Source organism: Ctenopharyngodon idella, chromosome 5, assembly GCF_019924925.1.
Source record: "Ctenopharyngodon idella isolate HZGC_01 chromosome 5, HZGC01, whole genome shotgun sequence".
In the NCBI taxonomy this organism is placed as follows: Eukaryota; Metazoa; Chordata; class Actinopteri; order Cypriniformes; family Xenocyprididae; genus Ctenopharyngodon; species Ctenopharyngodon idella.
The window spans coordinates 14,630,941-14,650,407 of NC_067224.1; the positions used below are offsets into that span (position 1 = coordinate 14,630,941).

A 19,467-nucleotide genomic window follows, 5' to 3' on the forward strand; every position below is an offset into this window, starting at 1 on the left:
AACAGAAATTATGATGATCAGTAGAAAATGATTTGAAAATTATTGTGAATCCTGCCCCTAGGTGCGAGGACCCTGTTGTAATTGCTTGGTCAATTCTTCTTCTTCTCCGAAATGAATCGCATTTTTGAGGGCCTAAACATGCTCGAAAACTCATAAAACTTTGCACACGTGTCAGAAGTTGTGAAAATTCACGTCTGATATGGATTTCAGAATTAGGTGTGGCAAAATGGCTCCATAGCACCATACAAAATTGAAATTAAGTGCCATTCGCGCTACGTTTCACGTACAGGTATGAAATTCGGTAGACACATGTAACAGCCCAATACCTACAAAAAAGTTCCTGGGGGGCAAAATCTGAAAACCCAACAGGAAGTAAGATATTTTGAATTTTCTCTGCAAAATTTTTGCAGTTTTTGCCATTTCCAGATGTTATACTTTAACGAACTCCTCCTAGAGATTTTATCAGACAAACATCATATTTGGTCAGTCTAATCTAAAGGCCTTTAAATTGGGAAGATCTTGAGTTTTCGCTGAACGGCGTGTCCATGGCGGCCTGACAAAGTTCGATGTTTCGCCATGAAACAGGAAGTTGTAAATTGTGCATACAATGTCCGATCTGCCCCAAACTTCACATGTTTTATTAGAGTCATGGCCTAAAGACATCTACATGCCAATATTCAGTTAGTCATAGTGCCACCTGTGGGCAACAGGAAATGGCATGCTGTACACTGTAATTCACTCCCTGAAACACATTTTAAAATGCCATTAAGTACAAAACATGCTAGAAACATGTTAAATCATGCAACACTTGGCTAAATGTTAATGTATGCGATTAACGCCACGAAACAGGAAGTTGTTTGTAACTCAGGCATAAAATGTCCAATCTGCCTCAAACTTTACATGTTTGATAAGTGCCCTGGCCTGAAGACATCTACATGGCAAAATTTAGTTAGTCATATCGCCACCAGCTGGTAGCAGGAAGTGTGGCAAATACAAATGACTGAAGTAGTCGTCCTATATTTATATACCAAAATGCATATTGCCCACCATGCTCTGTTTTCTTAAAGCCATAGGTGGAGGTGGTACAGGTGCAAGGGCCCTTTCATCACTGCTTGCAGCTGTAATTGTAAGTACATTTTATGTATTATGTACTGTACATTAAAACATTTTGTTTCTATTGTATTTCATGTACAATGTACACATAACTGCATGATATAAACATCTTTGTTAACACTGACAACTTTAGAATTTTATTCTTTTCCAAAGTTTAACAGGTGACTTATTCATATACATTCAAGTATATAAATAAAAATATATGAATGTCAGTTTTCTGACATTTTTCCTGACATTATATGCATTACCTAAATATCTGTTAAACATAATATTTTGTTAAAGTTATTATGATGAGTTCCAACATTTTTATTTAAATAAATCTATAATAAAGATGGGTAAATGCCTATATTCCAAATGAGACAGAGACTGAGAGAAAATATATGTTTATTGACATTTATAAAAGTCATTGTAAAAATAAGGCACAAAGCTGTTACAGATGATGAAAACATTGAAATAGCCTGCACTATCTCATAATACATTCTCATTCATCTTTTTTCTTTTCTTTTTTGTTCCATGCTGCTTATATCCAGATGAAAATGAGTTACATTTGGAAAATAAAAAGTAAACCGCACCAGCAAATAATTTAATGTCATGTTTGAAAACAACAAAAAGAAGTATTTGACATTTTAATTAGTCATACTTGTATCTGCCTCCCTGCCTGGAAGCTAAAACTTGACTAGCACATATTCAAATCTTGACACATTATTGGTGTTTTGACAGCTATATCAAAACAAAAATAACTTTGTTTTGACATTTCTACAAATTAGATAATGTCTTGTTTATATATAGGTTTATATATATATATTAATGAATAATAGGTGCTTCTGCTGAGGGAAAAGTATTTGTCTCTTCTTGAAGCAGACAAATGTCTTAAAAAAAAAAAAAAAAAAAAGGAAAAGGAAAAGGGTGTTTAAAAGTTAAAAAAATAAAATAAAAAAAGTCCAATTGAGAGTGATGTTTAAAAATAGAAGTGTCTCTTAGCTATTTCTGTGTGGCATTTTCTTTCAGCAAATAAACATCATGTGAACCATTTAAGGGAAATTTATAATTGAGTTAAATGAAGTTCAGTTGCCTCTGAATTCTTATTTGTTCTACTCTGTGTGGTTTCCTCTTGCCGAACTTCCACAGTGAAAACATCCGGATGCTCTTTCTTTTCCATTGCAACTATTATTTCTTCTTTTTTCAGCTGTGATTCTACATCTTTCACTTGCATCTTCTCTTGTTTTTCCCTTTGTTTGTCATTTCTTTCCTCTTTCTTCATCTTCCAGAAGTATATCAGGTTTTTTTCAGGGTAGGTGACTTTAGCAAGAGGCAGTTTATGAATGTTTTTTGTCTCCGTAGTGATCAAAAGGAAAGTAAGGGCAGAAAGACAGAAGGGCCAGGTACATGCTGGGAGTCCAAACTGTTGAAATACCATGTAAAACCATTTAAAATCACAGAAATTTGTGTATAAATTTTATGTTTTGGGTTTATAATACGTACAGTAGACATCACATTTGCAATTGCCGAGCCGAGATATGCACAGAAGAATGCTACGGGAAAACAAGATTGTAATTTCAGTGATTTGCCCATTACTATAGGAAATTATTTTTACATAATCAGGAAGGAAAGGAAATATCTGATAGGAACCTACCACAGACCACAGCCAGAAGATGTGTCTGCCATGTGAGAGCATAGAACATCCCACCAATGGCAATGCAGGCCAAAACACAGTTATAACCCCACTGGCCAAAGTAGATGTTCTCGAATGGTGCAGCAAGAGCAAGACCTGAAAGTTACATTTCAGTTTTACCTTAATTATCAATATTAAAATGTCTTAATGCTGATGATATTTATTACTAAATATTGTAATACACTTGTGATTGCTTACCTGACACCATACCAACTGCTGATCCAATAGTTGCATGTACAAATGTTATGGGTGAGGAAATGAACAAGGCAATCATAAATATCCCTCCTGTCCAAGCATTGTCACATCCATATACCTGTCCAATACCCACAGGGATTGAGCAGAAAAGCTGTAAAAAAAAAAAAATATTATATTTAATATAATATTCTACTGCAGAAACAACTATTTTCAACATTAATAATAAGAACCATTATCAATAATTAAACACCAATAATAAATGAGCACCAAATGTGCATATTAGAATAATTGCTGAAAATTCAGCTTTGCAATCACAGAAATAAATTACATTTTAAAATAATTAAAATAGAAAACAGCTCTTTTAAATTTTAAAATATTTACAATTTTTTACTGTATTTTTCATCAAATTAATGTAGCCTTTGTAAGCATAAGAGACTTCTTTCAAAAACATTTAAAAAAATTCTTAATTATTCCAAACTATGTATTATGTAAGATTTGCCTTTTAGGAGATTACTTTGCCATAGGACTTAGGTGACATTAAATTTGAGCAGAAAATCTGGAATTTCCTGCTAGATTGAATTGCATAATGTCAGTTACAGTGTCTCGTGATGAACCTGCTCTCTTCAGTGTCATGTAACATCAGTCTAGAAGATTCCTAAAGCAGAACTGTTGCATAATCGCCCTTTCTCGTTCTGGGGAAGTGGCTCTTTATCAAGATGCAACTTTGGGACAGCTTTCACTTCTTTGATTTTGGCCTCATTTTCACTTGTTAGCTCTTACCTTAGCATAATCCAGCTCGGACCATGTCATGTTATACAAGGATGTGCGTGGCTGGATGAGAATCTGTGGGAAGTGTTGATTGTAGTGGCCTGTAGCCACCATATGAAGGCACACTAGTATGTTAAAAGGCAGGGTGAAAACTGGCAGGTCCCACCGACTGTTGATGGAAGCCAAGGCACTGGACACTATAGGACTGGAAAAAACAACACAGCTAGGATTCTAGATTTCAGCACAGAGTCTAAACTGGTGGTTCTCCACTGTTGGGTTGTGACCCAAATATTAGTCACTGGGTAAAAACAAAAAAAACAATTGCTAAAACAAAAGCTGCTAAATTTAAATAATAAAAGACTTTGTGTATAGTTTGTAAAATCAATACACTTTTTAATAGGGAGGAAAAATGCTTCCAGTGTCTTGGAGGTGTGTAAGGGTGTGTGTCCAATCAGATTCATGTGTCACATGACATGCCCTCAAAAATGAAGAAAACTATGCAGAGTAAAAGATGCCAGCATGAATAACTAAAATGTATTTAAATACAATCAGATAAGTCATTTTGTCCTTACATAACCCTATGCAGAAAAAAAATCTTAAAATGTTTGAGTGTTCAATTTTTTGAACATTCTTTTACCATGTGACAGAACTTCAGTACCTCAATCATATGACAGTCTTTGACTGATGGAACATTCCATTTTAGTGTTTTGCAGTTATCTGCCTTTGAAGAAGCTAAATTCCTTGCGTTTTTGTCCTTCCTGGAATGTCTCTTGGAATACACAACTTTTAAAATCCGAACCAATTTTTAAAATACTAGGCATTCTACACTTGCCGATTTGTATATGGTTACAGAGAAAAACTGGGCATCATACACTAAACGACTAACGATCACAAACTACCACACTTTCAAGTCGTTCCGAACACAACAAATATTGTTGCTAGGTAATGCATGAAAATAAAAACAAAGTGTGTTCTAAAATCACCTCAAAATATCAAACATGTTTGATATCCATCAACTGGATGGATTCCTAGTCAGAAACTAAAAAATCTGTAGCCATCATACATGATTTTCTGTAAAATCGGTCAACTCCGCTGACCAAATTTCTGCAAACTGGATCTGACTTTCAGCAACTAACGTTAACTCATCCAGACTGCAAGGGAATCTGTGCAATAGTTGTGTAGTGTATTCCAGCCTTTCCTTTTTTTTTTTGTTACAAGCCCAAATTAGCCATAAATGAACTGAAGAACCAAGAGATGAACTCACCATGCCATTGACATGAAGATGTTGGGAAGAAGCAGCCACCAGTACCAATCTCCTGCATCAGAGAAAACCGCCATCAGGAGGCCAACCAAGATGCCGTTATATCCATACAGGCCAGCTGCGATAGCTCCTCTGAGGGAAGTATAAAATATTGAATATAATACTAAAAACCACACTCAAAGTCTGCAAGTCTGTAAGACATCACCTAAATACCTGTTCTGACAGAGGATGAGTGCAGAAATCGTAGCAAACAAAGTGCCAACAAAACCATTGATTGCCCACCATCTGTTCTGAAGGATCAGTCCAGCAAAGATGATCAGTCCACTGAGAGGGTTGTTCACAAACATCACCTGAGCTGCTCCACGCAGCACCCAGTCCAGAATCTGGAGCAAGATAAATTGACCTGCACAGTGTAAACATGTGAGAGTACAAGTGGGTATAAAGAAAATCTCCATAGAAGTTGGAATACAAAACTGTACTTACATTATCCTTAAGTAATTTTTGCATTGTCCTAATGCTTACATTTTCAAAATGTAATAAAATAATGACTTTTTTTTTGTAGATAGAAATTAAACATCTTTAAAAAATGTTGTTTGTTTGCCTCTTGCTTAGTAAGCGTGCATTGTTTTTCAGTTGGGTGTGGATCTCTCATTATCCAACTTCCTAAAGGCAAAGTGTCCGTATGCAGACTAAAAAAAGTGGTTAGTACCTTAACTAGATGAGCACATCTAGCAGATTCCCACATGTTTACAAGTACCACGACAGTTTTAAAACTACACAAAGTGTTCCAATATGACAGTTGTTCAGTCATCTTTGTGGTGAAAGAAACAGAAATGTTTAGGTGGGTTAGAACAAGGCTTTTCCCTGGTTGAATATGATTAACTCGTTGATCAATTTCTAAATTACTTGTGTGCAAACAATCTCCTAAATGTTCTTGTTTTTTCTTCTTTCTAAATTTGCCTCCTTATTGAGATCTAAGCTAGCTTACTCTTGTACCTTTCATCCATTCACCGAATGCAGCCATGTCTCCAGTAATGTAAGAGAGGCATTGGGTGATCTTTGCTTTAAACTTCTGATGTGAATTTGGCTTCTCGGGTCCCTGCAGCTGCTGTTTCTTCTGCTCTGTAGTTTCTTGGACTGGATTTGCCATGAGTGGTTGTAGCTCCTGTAAATATTCACGTATTTCATTGGTATAATAATGATTCTGATGAAAAACAGGATTTTAGAATTTATATACTTTACTGGGGTTTGTTTACATTCTGGCTCGAGCATGACCGGATTTTCCTTTACAAAAGACAAAAACAGGAAACATCTCACCTTTGTGTTTTGAGCACTGGAATACTGTGAAGTGGAAGTTCTGCAGAAATGTGGGACAGCCTTCAAATAAAGCATTAAATATTATTTATGTATTCATCATTTCATTATTCATTATTTCATAGATACCATCATATTAAATTAGACAGACATTTACTGATACTAAGATTCAGTGAGAGAGAGAGAGAGAGAGAAGATCTACCTTAGTTAGTTGTGTTTCAGGCATATATGTGGCGAGTTATAGAAGCATCGAGGTCCATAAATCCACTGCTCTGATGCTTTTATAGTGCTGGTCTGCATGTGTTGCTCCACCTCTATTCATGCAGTGCTGATAAAAATGAGTGATAAAACCTCCTCTCATTCCTTATGCATTCTCCCTGCGGTCATTGAGCTGGTTACTTAAGCACGGATCACTACTTCAGCAATGTCACCAAATTTAGATTTCACTCCGAGTCTGATTAGCTGCTAAAACCCATACAAATAACATTTTATGGCTTATGAGAAAAGCATTGATCGATATAAATTGTTGATACTTTTCTTATGCATTTACTGAATAACTAAAATAAACGCACATTTGTCTTAGTATTTAATAAGCAGATCACATAGAACAATTATGGATTAACCCATACTTGAGGCAAATTGCAGCTTGTTAATCAGCTTTGTAGAAAAAACACAACAAAAGACCTCTGTTGTCAGAAATCATTTTCTTGCTGCTCAAGAAACATTTCTTACTATTATTAATTAAAATGGTTGTGCTGTTTAATAATTTTGTAGAAGCCATTATAAATATAAAATTTCAAATATCAACAGTGTTTCTCAGAAATTGCTTAAAGGTAGGGTAGGCAATGTTTTTCAGAAACACTTTTTGTTATACTGGCTGAAACTCTCTTCACATCCTGATAGCAATCAATAATAGAAGTTGTCTTTATATTAAAAAAAATATATACATATATCTTCTGTGTAAGTCTCAGGACCAAAAAAAAAAAAAATTTCAAATGCAATGATCAGCGTGTTCTGTAAGGCTATTGCAGACTTGTAGACAGACAGTCACAGAGTGCCACAACTAAACAGCAGCCACTTTTACAATTCCTCCTGAACCAAAACAACAAGCTTATGCTGCGTTATGCCATGTCGTAATTACAGTAATGGCAACCCGTGACGTTCGTACTTAGAGTTGTTCGCGTCCTTAGACTCGGAATTATGCATTTCTATGGCAACATCAATGCCGAAATGAATCTGCAGCAGGTGGTACAACTCAAACTCTAAGTTGTTTATGTTGATTATTTTTTGTAATGTTATGTGCTTTGAGACATGAGGTAATTTAATGTTGTCTCTCATGATGCTTTGCAGACTCTGCTTTGGCTGTGCGCATTGAAACGCAAAGAAGAGTACAAAAGTCAGTAGAGTGGTTTTCTCTTCTCCTGCTCACCTTTCACATTTCTTACAGACACACCATTTATGCACATGCGCAGTTGTCATTCAACCTCAAATTACATAAATGCTCTAAGTGACTGTTACAGCGTTCATGTGTTTTGGATGAGGTGTGGCTTTGGAGAGCGCTCTGAAGGGAGGGTGGGATGTTATGCTTTCTAAGCTAGCTTGCAATTGCTAGCTTCTATGAAATTTCCTACCTTACCTTTTAATACTACTTGGACTCTTTGGTGACAGGTGAATATTCTTTGATACTCACTGGTGGAATGTGTAAACATTAAGTTAAACATTAGACAGTCTTCTTGATATGTCCTGAAATCTTTAATACCACTCACAGCTGTTATATTTAAAATTAGAGATAGCTTCATTTAAGAGATAGCTTCTAAAATAGCTTCATTTTCTCATGACAAACATCTTTCCTACTAGCAATTATCTCATATTATTTGCCATTCAACTAGATTTTTTTAACAGTTATCTTCAAAGGATTGGTCAACAAGCCAAGAGGTTTTTTTTTTGTTTTGTTTTTTTTTCCCGTACATATATCCCAAGACATTTTAGTACAGGTTAAGTGTGTTTATATTATATTGTAAGTCTGGTCTATTTATACTGCAAATTAAAGATTAATTTATTTATTTTTTTTTTTTTTTTACATGCATTCAGATCATGTTCTTGAAATCTCACTGAAAACAGGACGAGGAATTGCTGAATGGTATTTGCTTGTAAGCAAATGTCAAAGTCAAAGCACACACGTCTAGCTAAACAACGTTTAACAGATGTAATAGTCACTGCAGGAAATACAATATGTGACAAAACAGTAATGGTAAACAGAACAAAAGGGATCAACCTGATTTCCTTTCAGTATAGTCTTGTCACAGATCAATCTGTTAGTTAGCGTAACAACTATTAGCCAACATGTGATGCAACTTTCTATTTTTACCATGGTGTCAGATTAGAATCTAGTGGGTCAAACTCCTATTATGATAGCGCTTTAGAATACTGTTCCATTATTAATTAATAACTACACAGGAACAAATAAGCAACGCAATATTAAAACTCTAGTAACTACTATTAGCTAACAAGAAACTATGATTAACAAATTAGTGCTTATAGTCGAATGTGGTAGTTCACTATTAGCTAATCAATAACTACTATTTTTTTCATACCTCCCAGAGGACTACTAAGAACTACTAAGGATCGTAATTAACATGAATAATGCATAATGTATAATTAATTCTAAAGTAAAGATTGTGGTAACCCACTAGTAATGACTCAAGTATTACCAAATTCTTCAGAAGGAATTATTTGGATCAGTATTCTAAAGTGAACACCATGATAACCTCCTTTGTAATGACTAAAATCATTGTAAGATTTTGATGTTTTATTTTTTTAAGTGTTACTCCATCCTTCAGAAGGAATTACTAATTATTTGGATCAGTATTTTAAAATGAAGATCGTGGTAACCCACTAGTAATGACTCAAGTGTTACCAAATCCATTTAAGGAATTACTATCCAAAACGTTACAAAAACCTCAAAAGCTTACATTGACTTCAGTCATTACTAGGCAGTTATTATGCTGTTCACTTTAGAATACTGATCCAAGTGTTCTGATCCATGATTTCAGTCATTAGAATACTATTCCATATTATTAGTAATTACTTCTGAAGAATTTGGTAATACTTGAGTCATTACTAGTGGGTTACTTTAGAATTTATTATACACTATATTGCTAAAAGTATTGGGACTGTCACGGAGTCAACAACACCATCGACTCAGCCATCAGCACCAGAACCGCCCACTCGCTCACAATCCCCTAAATACTGATCATCTGCACCTGTTCACCATGCATCAGTGCACCCTTTATAAACCACCACTCCCTTTACCTCAGTGTCTGGTCTCGTCACTCGACAAACAGACTCACCCATACTCGCCTGAGCACTTACCTGTGGTTCCTGATCCTGATCCTCGTCTTCAGTCTTGTCTTCTGGTTCCTGACCTGGTTCCCATCCGTCTGTCTGCTTCCACATCACCAGAAAAGGCTATATTGCCATTCAGCTAAGTTCAAGCCAAACTATCCATTGTTCAAGATGCTTACCTGTTGCGTTCTAGCTCTGTCCGTTACCTGCAATAAAGAACTGTTTTACATTACTCACCTCATCTGTCCTCTTCTGTTTGTGACAGGGACACCCCTCCAAATTATTGAATTCAGGTGTTTCAGGTAAGAGCTTCATGGAATGGTTTTCCATGGCCGAGCAGCTGCATCCAAGCCTTACATTACCAAGTGCAATGCAAAGCGTCAGATGCAGTTGTGTAAAGCACGGACTCTGGAGTGACGAATCACACTTCTCTGTCTGGCAATCCGATGGACGAGTCTGAGTTTGCTGGCTGCCAGGAGAACGGTACTTGCCTGACTGCATTGTGCCAAGTGTAAAGTGAAGGGGGGATTATGGTGTGGGGTTGTTTTTCGGGGGTTGGGCTTGGCCCCTTAGTTCCAGTGAAAGGAACTCTTAATGCTTCAGCATACCAAGATATTTTGGACAATATCATGCTCCCAACTTTGTGGGAACAGTTTGGGGATGGCCCCTTCCTGTTCCAACATGACTGCGCACCAGTGCACAAAGCAAGGTCCACAAAGACATGGATGAGCGAGTTTGGTGTGGAGGAACTTGACTGGACTGCACCTCAACCCGATAGAACACCTTTGGGATTAGAGCGGAGACTGCGAGCAAGGCCTTCTCCTCCAACATCAGTGCCTGACCTCACAAATGTGCTTCTGGAAGAATGTTCAAAAATTCCCATAAACACACTCCTAAACCTTGTGGAAAGCCTTCCCAGAAGAGTTGAAGTTGTTATAGCTGCGAAGGGTGGACCAACTTCATATTAAAATCCTACAGATTAAGAATGGGATGTCATTAAAGTTCATGAATCAGCTACATCATCTTAGTTTTGTTTGTGAATAGCATGGTTTTGCTGCTCCACCAGCTAGACCAGCACAATACCAACTCTACCAGCCTGGATCAACATGGAATTCATGCTAGTTTATGCTAGATTTCAGCAGGGTTGTACCATTTAAAAACATGATAGGGTGAATACAGGTAAACTGGTAAAGTAGCTAAATCATCTGTATCATGAGCCACCCGGTAAAAATCTGCATTAAGTTAAAATGATATTTTATTCAAAAGAGGTGTCCCATTGTAACAGTAAAGGTGATTGACAGAAACGCCTGCAAAATTGTGATTTGGGGATGTATTAAAATTTCAATTCAGTGTAGTAGAGATCTTCAGGGTTTTTTTAAAAAGCACTTATTCTGTGCTTTCTGATGACTATTTACATTAAAGACATTTTTGATTATTATTTGATCAGACACAGGCCACTTCCATTTGGGTAGCTTCATAAGTACTGTATCAATGCAGTAAAGATTTGTTATTGTTGTGTCATTGTCTGTGAAAGGTGTTAAGAACTGAAATGTCATCAATCATAAATGCCTTTGACAGACAACTATTACACGTTACACATTAAACAATTATAATCACGCACACTCAAGTGTCTCATCAAAGCTGTCATTAAACTTGGTGACTAAACTGACGTGTTATAGTGTTACATTGATCAGCCACAACATTAAAAACACTGAGAGGTGAAGTGAATGACATTGATTATGTCATTACAATGGTACCTGTCAAATAAGGGGTGGGATATATAAGGCAGCAAGTCAGTCAGTTCTTGAATTTCATGTGTTGGAAGCAGGAAAAATGAAAGAATCTAAATGAATTTGACAAGTGAAAAATAGTGATGGCTAGATGACTGGGTCAGAGCATCTCCAAAACAGAAAGTCTTGTGGGGTGTTCCCGGTATGCAGTGGTTAGTACCTACCAAAAGTGGTGCAAAGAAGGACAGCAGGTGAACCGGAGTCGTGGCACTTAAGGCTCACTGATGCACGTGAGGAGCGAAGGCTGGCCCGTCTAGTCCGATCACACAGAATATATATTCTATGGAAAAAGTTTGTGATTCTGTGATTCTTATATGGTCCAAAAGAATATTGTAAGGGACATTTATGCTGCAAAAACCACATATACAAATTGCATAATGTTAATGTATTTTCAATATATGTCATATATGTCTTACTGTATACAACTAAAGCTTTTTAGATTGTAAAAACATAGGAAAATAATGCACCATATCTTTTAAGACATGTATAAAACATAGTGCAGTACTAATCAGTATAAGGCTGTACTTCACTCATGCCCTTGCTCTTATCTTGTCCTAAAAGCAGCCTTATGCCTATCAATTAGAGTCATGTATTATCAAAGACTTTATATATGTATTATCATAGACTTTCAACCTTAGATGAAACACAACATATAAACTACACACAAGCACACATTTTATTTACAAAATTAACATTTTAATTACAAAACTAATTAATTAGATTAACATGTTAACGTGGGATGACACTTGGTGACTTTTGCCGTATTAGCTATGTGAAAACAAAAAAACATGGACATGATTCGGTTTGGGGTCAGAAAAAAAAAAGTCACTCTTGGCAAAAAATGACCGCCATAGGAAATGAGTGGGAAATATAAATAAATACAAAATCTTAGAGAATCTTTTGGTGGTATAAACTACAAATCAACCACTGTGCAGAAAAAAGTGCATAGCAATGAAGGGGGTAACATACAGTGGGTAAAATAAGTATTGAACACGTCACCAATTTTCTAAAGGTGCTATTGACTTGAAATTTTCACCAGATGTTGGTAACAACCCATGCAATCCACACATACAAAGAAATCAAACCATAGATGATCACTCTCACGGACCTTCTCCTGGTCTGTTCCTGGATGGAGGAATGACCTACCACGCTCTATCCGAGCAGCTGAGTCCTTAGCCATTTTCAAAAAACTGCTAAAGACATATTTTTTTCCGTCAACACTTGACCCAGCAATATTAACACTTTTTATTTTACTTTTCTTTTTTCGATTTTCTATTCTCTTTCTCCATCTATTGCGTATATTTTTAAAAAAAACAAAAAAAAACCCTTGCTACGAGCACTTTACTGATGAAACTGTGACTTGACACGGCACTTACATACTGTTGTACTCATGTTGATTTGATTGCTTCTACTATTCTCATTTGTAAGTCGCTTTGGAGAAAAGCGTCTGCTAAATGACTAAATGTAAATGTAATGTCCATAAATTATGTATAATAATGTCATTCTCCTATGCTGTTTAAGTTGGCCAACGCTGTTCATGTGAGCAGCACGAAACGTGTGTGATGCTGACGCAGGAACCGGCCAATAATGAGCCAGAATGACACAATAGGAGAATGACACAGAAGAGAAGATTTTGTTGAATAAGTTGTTATTTTTGTTTTGTTTTTGCGCACAAAAAAGTATTCTCGTCACTTCATAAAATTAATGTTGAACCACTGCAGTCTTACAGGTTTGGAACGACATGAGGGTGAGTAATTAATGACAGAATTTTCATTTTTGGGTGAACTAACCCTTTAAAGGATCTGCTTCTAATGTCTTTGTGCCAGATACCACAGGTCACGTTTAGTGCCTCCATGCATCCACAGCAACACAGCTGTTTTGGCAGCACAAGGGGGCCATGATATTAGTTTTTAATGTTGTGGCTGAAAAAGAAAAAAGAAAAAAAACACTCAACAGAGCACAGAAAAAAACAGAGGATAGATGAGGATGCCCATTAAGCTGTTGAAAACAGGCCCAGAATATATATTTTTATCTTTAAATTATTCTTTTTTTGTTTTTATCCTCTATGTTCCCTGTTATTAAGACTGAACAGTGATGATGGTGTTAAAATAAATGGCCACAAACAAATTACTCACATAATGAGAGATCCTCAAGTGCCCTTGGCAATGTTCTTTCTCTCTTTCTGGGATGAATCACAACTGTGATAAAAATCCACTGCAATTACTGTTGATTCTTGTACCTGTGGGAATGAGGACTGCCAGTATCCTATTTAAAAAGCAGACTGTCCACTGACTAGGTTTTCTCAGTTTTTAGTGCCAAATATTAGGTTGAAATAATAGTAAAGTTGCGTTCATTTAAAACAAGATGCACAGCTCCACCTCCAGGCAGGACAGATGATGATCAATGCATCCATTGAACACCAGAGGGCAGAAGAGTTCCACTTTTAATGCTGTGATCATATGTTGTGTTTTCATGTCTAAATATTAAGAACACTAATTTTATTACCATACTATTTGGAAGGAAATTTAGAAAGATTGTGCTTCGCTTTAAGTTTCTTCACTGACGGTTAATGCATTTCTTAAATTCAAGACAAATAGTATTAAAACAGATTGTCTTGATTACAACTATCTATTCAGTGAGTTAAATATGAACTGACCTGTTGTCCCAGACCAGTGATGCCTCAGGAGAACAGCACTATAAGACCATTTATCTCCCCATCTGTGTATTATTTTAATCCAAATAAAGTCAATTGAACTTGATACATCGTGACACTCAATAACAGGAATGCAAGTTTTCATTTTTTAAGAGAGAGTTTGGCAGGCAATATGATGAGATTTCCATATGGAAGTCCAGCTTTAAGAGCAAATGCAATATTGTCCAAAACAATTATGCAAACAATGGGAGATTGTGGTTAATTTATAATTAACTTACCTTACTCATCATTTACATTTATCATGCACTGGATTTCAACCAAACAAATCTTTCTCATGTCTGACTTATGCTGAAAATCATTAATCGAAGAAAATGCCCAACTTTTTTCTTTTTTTGACTTTTTTGTGCTCAAAACCATCACAGTTAACTGAATTGAAAACACATGTGGGGTAAACTGCTCTGCCTAATTTCTAACAGGCAATTTATGTATCATGAAATGAGGAAAACATGCGCTTCTTCCTAGTAATATAGTCTATAATACCAAAGCAAATTCTGCCAACTGTCTTAAAATAACCAATAATTATTTTTGACTAGGAAATGAGGTTATAAATTCTGCAGCTTTTTTGTCATGTCTGCAAAATGGAGCTGCAAATCAAAATGTGAATTCCTGTAGTGTGAGCGCCAGCGTGCTACTTCGCAGACAGTCAGACCACCTGCCTAAACAATTACGTATTGCCCAAAAGTAGTATTTGAGCTGCCAGTAGGCCTACCAGAGAATGAATAATCCTGACTGGCTTTATTTGCATGGGCAAATTTCTGCCATTGCACTGAAAATACAAGTGGCAACAATTCCATCTGTATACAGTAGTTTCTTGAAGGAACTAGTCACTAACATAAAACACAACCGGTGCAGTGCAGGTGATATTGAACTCACGAGAAGATAAAAATGGAACAGACCTGAGGGAGAAATTCTGATGGAGCATGATGTTCTCATTTTGTTTTATTATAAAAGAACCTGGTCGAATTTTCCTTGCAAAAACAAGTAAGATTCATGTAAAGTGATTCCTAAACTATAAAACGCCTTTATCAAAAGTCCACGGTGGGAGATAAATCACCTAGATTTAGAGATAGGAAATACCTAAAAGTGAGACTGAAGTTCTTTCAGGTCAAGTCCTGAAGACTACATAAACCACAGGTGACAGTTCACAAATCCTTGTAATTCATGTTATGGTCCTTCATACTATCATCGAAGGATCTGTCAAGTCATTAGTCAATGTCAAGCGTGAGTGGAGCGACACCTACTCTCTCCTGTCTACAGCACTGTCCCTACATTCCATATACAATAGGTTGGCTATATATGGCCAACTACCTTACTCACACTATGCAGACAGCCAAAGGAGCAGAAGTGGTTTCCAGATGTTGACACAGACAGACAGTAATTGGAGTTTGTGATGGCTTCCAGCTGCCATGGAACACAGCCAGTGAATTCTCCAAAGGGAGTGAATGTTCTGTGCCATAACTCACACAGCAAGGTTTACAATAATAATAATAACATACTTTGCCATCTTGTGGGGAAAAAATGACATAGTGATTGCAATATTTTCTATTTATTTTGCAGCTATAAAGCTCAGGTGAGATGCTCAGACAAGAGCTGATAGTGCTGACCAGGACAACACCTATATCAAATAACATTTTTTCATCCAACTGCTTCCCCATTTTAGAACAGCACTAAAAATTTGTTTCACTCCTTCAGCATGTGATCTTGCAAATTACATTTTATTTTACACTTATGAATTTGGCACGTGCTTTTATTTAGAGCAACTTACATTGCATTTTATCAGTTCCATTGGAGTCGAACCCATGACCTTTGCGTTGCTATACTCTGCTACAGAAATGCTTATACAGGAATGCAAATATATATTACTGGTTGTTCTTTTACAATATTTCACATTTAACATAATATATAACATTTAACATGCAATCATGCATTTATACAAGTAAATGCTGAAATGAACAGTAGATCTTCTCTAGATGCTATATTCAAATATTTTTAATGTCATATATTTTGACTATTAGTCCATATTTGAAGTTGTTTAGGAAAAAACACGTACGGATGTTCTCTCTAATGGTTTCTAAAAAGCATTTAGCATGACGCCTCTAAAAACACATCTGCTGTTTGCTTGTCAGTCACTATAAGTGACTATTTGTTTAAGATCTCCCAACGGTCACAATGCCAAAAATTCTCTTTTCAAAAACTAGTTTACAAAAGACAACAACAAGGCTTGACAGTAGTATAGAGAACTGTATATGGCAATGGGCAGGTTTAAAGGGATAGTTCCTCCAAAAATGAAAATTCTGTCATCATTTACTCACCCTTAAATAGTTCCAAACCTGTATAAATTTCTTTGTTCTGCTGAACACAAAAGAAGATATTTGGAAGAATGTCAGTAACCAAACAGATCTCGTCCCCCCATTTACTACCATAGTAGAAAAAATAAATACTATGGTAGTCAATGGGGGCCGAAACTTGTTTGGTTACTGCAATATTTTGTCATGACTCCAAAAATGTTGGGCTATACAATACTTTAAATATATATATATATATATATATATATATATATATATATATATAGTGTCATACTCTGCTACAGAAATGCTTATACAGGAATGCAAATATATATTACTGGTTGTTCTTTTACAATATTTCACATTTAACATAATATATAACATTCAACATGCAATCATGCATTTATACAAGTAAATGCTGAAATGAACAGTAGATCTTCTCTAGATGCTATATTCAAATATTTTTAGTCATATATTTTGACTATTAGTCCATATTTGAAGTTGTTTAGGAAAAAACACGTACGGATGTTCTCTCTAATGGTTTCTAAAAAGCATCTAGCATGACGCCTCTAAAAACACATCTGCTGTTTGCTTGTCAAAGTCACTATAAGTGACTATTTGTTTAAGATCTCTCAATGGTCACAATGCCAAAAATTCTCTTTTCAACAACTAGTTTACAAAAGACAACAACAAGGCTTGACAGTTGTATAGAGAACTGTATATGGCAATGGGCAGGTTTAAAGGGATAGTTCCCCCAAAAATGAAAATTCTGTCATCATTTACTCACCCTTAAATAGTTCCAAACCTGTATAAATTTCTTTGTTCTGCTGAACACAAAAGAAGATATTTGGAAGAATGTCAGTAACCAAACAGATCTCGTCCCCCCATTTACTACCATAGTAGAAAAAATAAATACTATGGTAGTCAATGGGGGCCGAAACTTGTTTGGTTACTGCAATATTTTGTCATGACTCCAAAAATGTTGGGCTATACAATACTTTAAATATATATATATATATATATATATATATATATAGTGTCATACTCTGCTACAGAAATGCTTATACAGGAATGCAAATATATATTACTGGTTGTTCTTTTACAATATTTCACATTTAACATAATATATAACATTCAACATGCAATCATGCATTTATACAAGTAAATGCTGAAATGAACAGTAGATCTTCTCTAGATGCTATATTCAAATATTTTTAGTCATATATTTTGACTATTAGTCCATATTTGAAGTTGTTTAGGAAAAAACACGTACGGATGTTCTCTCTAATGGTTTCTAAAAAGCATCTAGCATGACGCCTCTAAAAACACATCTGCTGTTTGCTTGTCAAAGTCACTATAAGTGACTATTTGTTTAAGATCTCTCAATGGTCACAATGCCAAAAATTCTCTTTTCAACAACTAGTTTACAAAAGACAACAACAAGGCTTGACAGTTGTATAGAGAACTGTATATGGCAATGGGCAGGTTTAAAGGGATAGTTCCCCCAAAAATGAAAATTCTGTCATCATTTACTCACCCTTAAATAGTTCCAAACCTGTATAAATTTCTTTGTTCTGCTGAACACAAAAGAAGATATTTGGAAGAATGTCAGTAACCAAACAGATCTCGTCCCCCCATTTACTACCATAGTAGAAAAAATAAATACTATGGTAGTCAATGGGGGCCGAAACCTGTTTGGTTACTGCAATATTTTGTCATGACTCCAAGAATGTTGGGCTATACAATACTTAAAAAAAAAAAAAAAAAAAAAAAAAAAAGATTTTTCTTTTTGCCATTTTTGCCTTTATTGTGATAGGACAGTATTCAGACAGGAAGCGAAGTAGGAGAGAGAGGGGGGATGGGATGGGGAAAGAACCGCAAGCTGGGACTCGAACTCGGGTCACCCAAGCGCATTGGCGTTACATGTCGGCACGCTGCCCATGAGGCCATCGCCACCGATGTCTTTAAGACTTTAACATCCAAGACACTGACCTGTCAGTAAGATCTGATGGGTTGCAAACTTCCCCTGGCCTGCTGCAATTTATGATCCTGTCAGCACTTCCTGATTTTGCCGAGTTAGACGCGTTTCTGGGTCAACATATTTTGTTGATCCTGGAACAACATTCTTGTCCGAAAATGTAATCCTATCCATATCCCTACCCCTAAACCTAACCCTATCCATACAGTAAGTTATCCCTAAAATCAGAGGAAAATGATAGGTGAATAATACGGATGTAGATGCACCTAACCCTGGTTGTAAGTCTAAACTTGACATAAACTGTAAACTTCTCCCTCAAATCTGATTGGTTGATTGGAATGTTGATCCAGGATCAACAAAGATGTTGATCCAGGAACATGTTGCACTTGGTGAAATGGCACACAAAAAATAAAAATCTATCATTTAATCATCCGCATGTCATTGCAAAGATTTATTTTTTACTTTTTTGCGAAGAACACAAAATTATGTTTTTTTTTTTAAGTTTAGGGTGAGTAAAAGATTTCAATTTCATTCCAGACTTTTCATTTTTGGGGGGGAAATGTCCATAGTTCATATATGGATAGTTCACTTCAAAATGAAGATTCTGTCATCATTTACTCTCTTCTTAACCTTTATTAATTTCTTTCTTCTGTTCAACACAAAAGAAGATATTTTTGAAAAATGTTAGTAACCAAACAGTTGCTGGTAGCCATTGACTTCCAGTATATTTTTTCCTACTACGGAAGTCAATGGCTACCGTCAACTGTCAACATATCTTCCTTTGTGTACAGCAGAACAAAGAAATGTATACAGGTTTGGAACAACTTGAGGGTGAGTAAATTGACAGAATTTAAATTTTGGGGTAAACTATCCTTTTAAGTAATAATGATTATGCAGTGCATTACATAAAAATAAATGCTTCACATTCCTAAAATTTAACAAAAGTAGCGTTACTAAATTTGAACATTAATGCCAAATAAAATGGCACACAGCATAAAGGCTAACCAGATGTGTTATATTTTGTCATATTTCA

General features: G+C 35.8%; 1 protein-coding gene across 3 annotated transcripts; it reads right to left on the minus strand.

The window, feature by feature from the left end:
* Positions 1–1,482: 1,482 nt before the first annotated feature.
* Positions 1,483–11,486, minus strand: slc14a2 (solute carrier family 14 member 2). Of its 3 annotated transcripts, XM_051895665.1 has the most exons (10): positions 6,526–11,486; positions 6,327–6,386; positions 6,006–6,174; positions 5,223–5,412; positions 5,013–5,141; positions 3,761–3,953; positions 2,984–3,131; positions 2,747–2,881; positions 2,596–2,645; positions 1,483–2,515 (listed from the first exon to the last, which is right to left on the minus strand). In XM_051895665.1, the coding sequence occupies exons 1-10, from the start codon at positions 6,547–6,549 to the stop codon at positions 2,156–2,158; spliced, it is 1,458 nt and encodes a 485-aa protein (XP_051751625.1). In that variant the 5' UTR covers positions 6,550–11,486; the 3' UTR covers positions 1,483–2,155. The 3 variants fall into 3 exon arrangements, with proteins under 3 accessions (XP_051751625.1, XP_051751626.1, XP_051751627.1); XM_051895666.1 differs by having other exon boundaries at positions 6,327–11,486; XM_051895667.1 differs by lacking the exons at positions 6,327–6,386; positions 6,526–11,486 and having other exon boundaries at positions 6,006–6,318.
* Positions 11,487–19,467: the final 7,981 nt, after the last annotated feature.

What these genes read in the sequence shown, in the direction of transcription:
- slc14a2 (XM_051895665.1), bottom strand. Translation starts at nt 6,549, where the DNA reads ATGCCTGAAACACAACTAACTAAG. An exon ending in CCAGTGCTCAAAACACAAAG is followed by an intron (nt 6,175 to 6,326) that starts GTGAGATGTTTC and finishes GAATATTTACAG; the next exon opens with GAGCTACAACCACTCATGGC. An exon ending in AGCAGTTGGTATGGTGTCAG is followed by an intron (nt 2,882 to 2,983) that starts GTAAGCAATCAC and finishes TGTAACTTTCAG; the next exon opens with GTCTTGCTCTTGCTGCACCA.